At 39.9% G+C, this 1,318-nt stretch overlaps 1 protein-coding gene across 1 annotated transcript in view; it reads right to left on the reverse strand.

The window, feature by feature from the left end:
* The window catches only part of LOC101845260 (putative methyltransferase NSUN7), a gene marked incomplete in the record, with an annotated part of 81,153 nt that overhangs the window by 21,086 nt on the left and 58,749 nt on the right, over positions 1 to 1,318 (reverse strand). The window contains 1 exon segment of the mRNA XM_035971503.1: positions 1,146 to 1,204. Within this exon segment, the coding sequence (XP_035827396.1) occupies positions 1,146 to 1,204 (59 nt within the window).

The following is a 1,318-nucleotide window of genomic DNA, read 5'->3' on the forward strand; positions in this document are numbered from 1 at the left end:
GTTTCGGTCGCTACCCGGATTCGAATCCGGGACCTTTGAATGAGAGGCCAACACCTTAACCTCTAGGCCACGAGAGCCCCCTGTAATTATGTGGGTGTAAGGGGTGTTAATCAAAGCTGTTAAGGATCTCCTCCTACATGGACAATACATTCAGAGGTCCCACTTCGTAATTAAGCTAACAGTGTTGAAAGTGGCGTTATCCAACACAATTTCGCCATTTCGTTTCACCCACAATCCAACAGCAGGGGGGGGGGGAGATGTCTGTGTGACGTCAGCAGCCTGTTGAGCAGACAGTTATTGTGATGTTTGTTTAAACGTTTGTCGGTGACAGGTCCCCCAGAGAAAGTGACAGGGCCTCTCCTCAGCCTTCACGGCTCGGTTTGACAAGAAGGCATAAGCCAGCCACTTTGGCCACGGATAAAAACTGTCACCAGAAACCGTTCTAGTCACAATGTACGTATGCGGCAGTCTCATAGACCTGTACTCCTTAACCCTATCCGTACGTCGTGTTTTACTATCGTATCCATACGACGTGGGCAACTCTGTGCCACCACTTTCCAAAGACAAAATTTACTCGTTAATCCGATCCGTACGCTTTGCATAGCTGTCTGTCAAAATGATTTTTTTAGAAACTCTGACATGGCATTATAGGCAGTGAACGCCACGGCACTGTAACAAAACAACATTATGCTTCAAGTCTCTGGACAGACACGCAACAGTTATACCTTACATAATAATTATACTATATAAAGTTAATAATAATAATAATAATGATGATACTAATAATGATAATAATAATAATAATGATAACGATAATAATAATTATTATTATTATCATTATAAATGACATCTATTTTATATAACGCCCCAACCACGATTAAAGTACACAGGCTCTGAGCGCTTTACAAAACAATACAACGTACAACAGAAACATTAAACGTTGCGTTCCTACCAAAACAAAATCTCTTTGAATATTTATTTTATCAATTTAAAAACAGAAGCGACTTCAGCTGAAATTTGAATGAATCAAAGTTATTAAAGATTTGATCTCTCTTAACTAAACTACTTGGCAAACCGTTTTTGATCTTAGGGCCTTGATTTTCACATGCCCTTTCTCCTTTCACCCATTGTTTCAAAAAACTTACATCCGGGTTTTCCACGAAGAAGTTTGTGCGGGACAATATCTCATGGAACAGCTTCTGGTCTGCGGAGGTAGAGAGGAAAGAAAACCATTGTTAGCATTCACTGTTGTCGTAAGTGGAATAAGTGTACATCATTTAAAGAAAAAAAAGGAATGAGAGTATTATGTGGTGGAGAA

The sequence above is a fragment of the Aplysia californica genome, unplaced genomic scaffold (assembly GCF_000002075.1).
Source record: "Aplysia californica isolate F4 #8 unplaced genomic scaffold, AplCal3.0 scaffold00449, whole genome shotgun sequence".
In the NCBI taxonomy this organism is placed as follows: Eukaryota; Metazoa; Mollusca; class Gastropoda; order Aplysiida; family Aplysiidae; genus Aplysia; species Aplysia californica.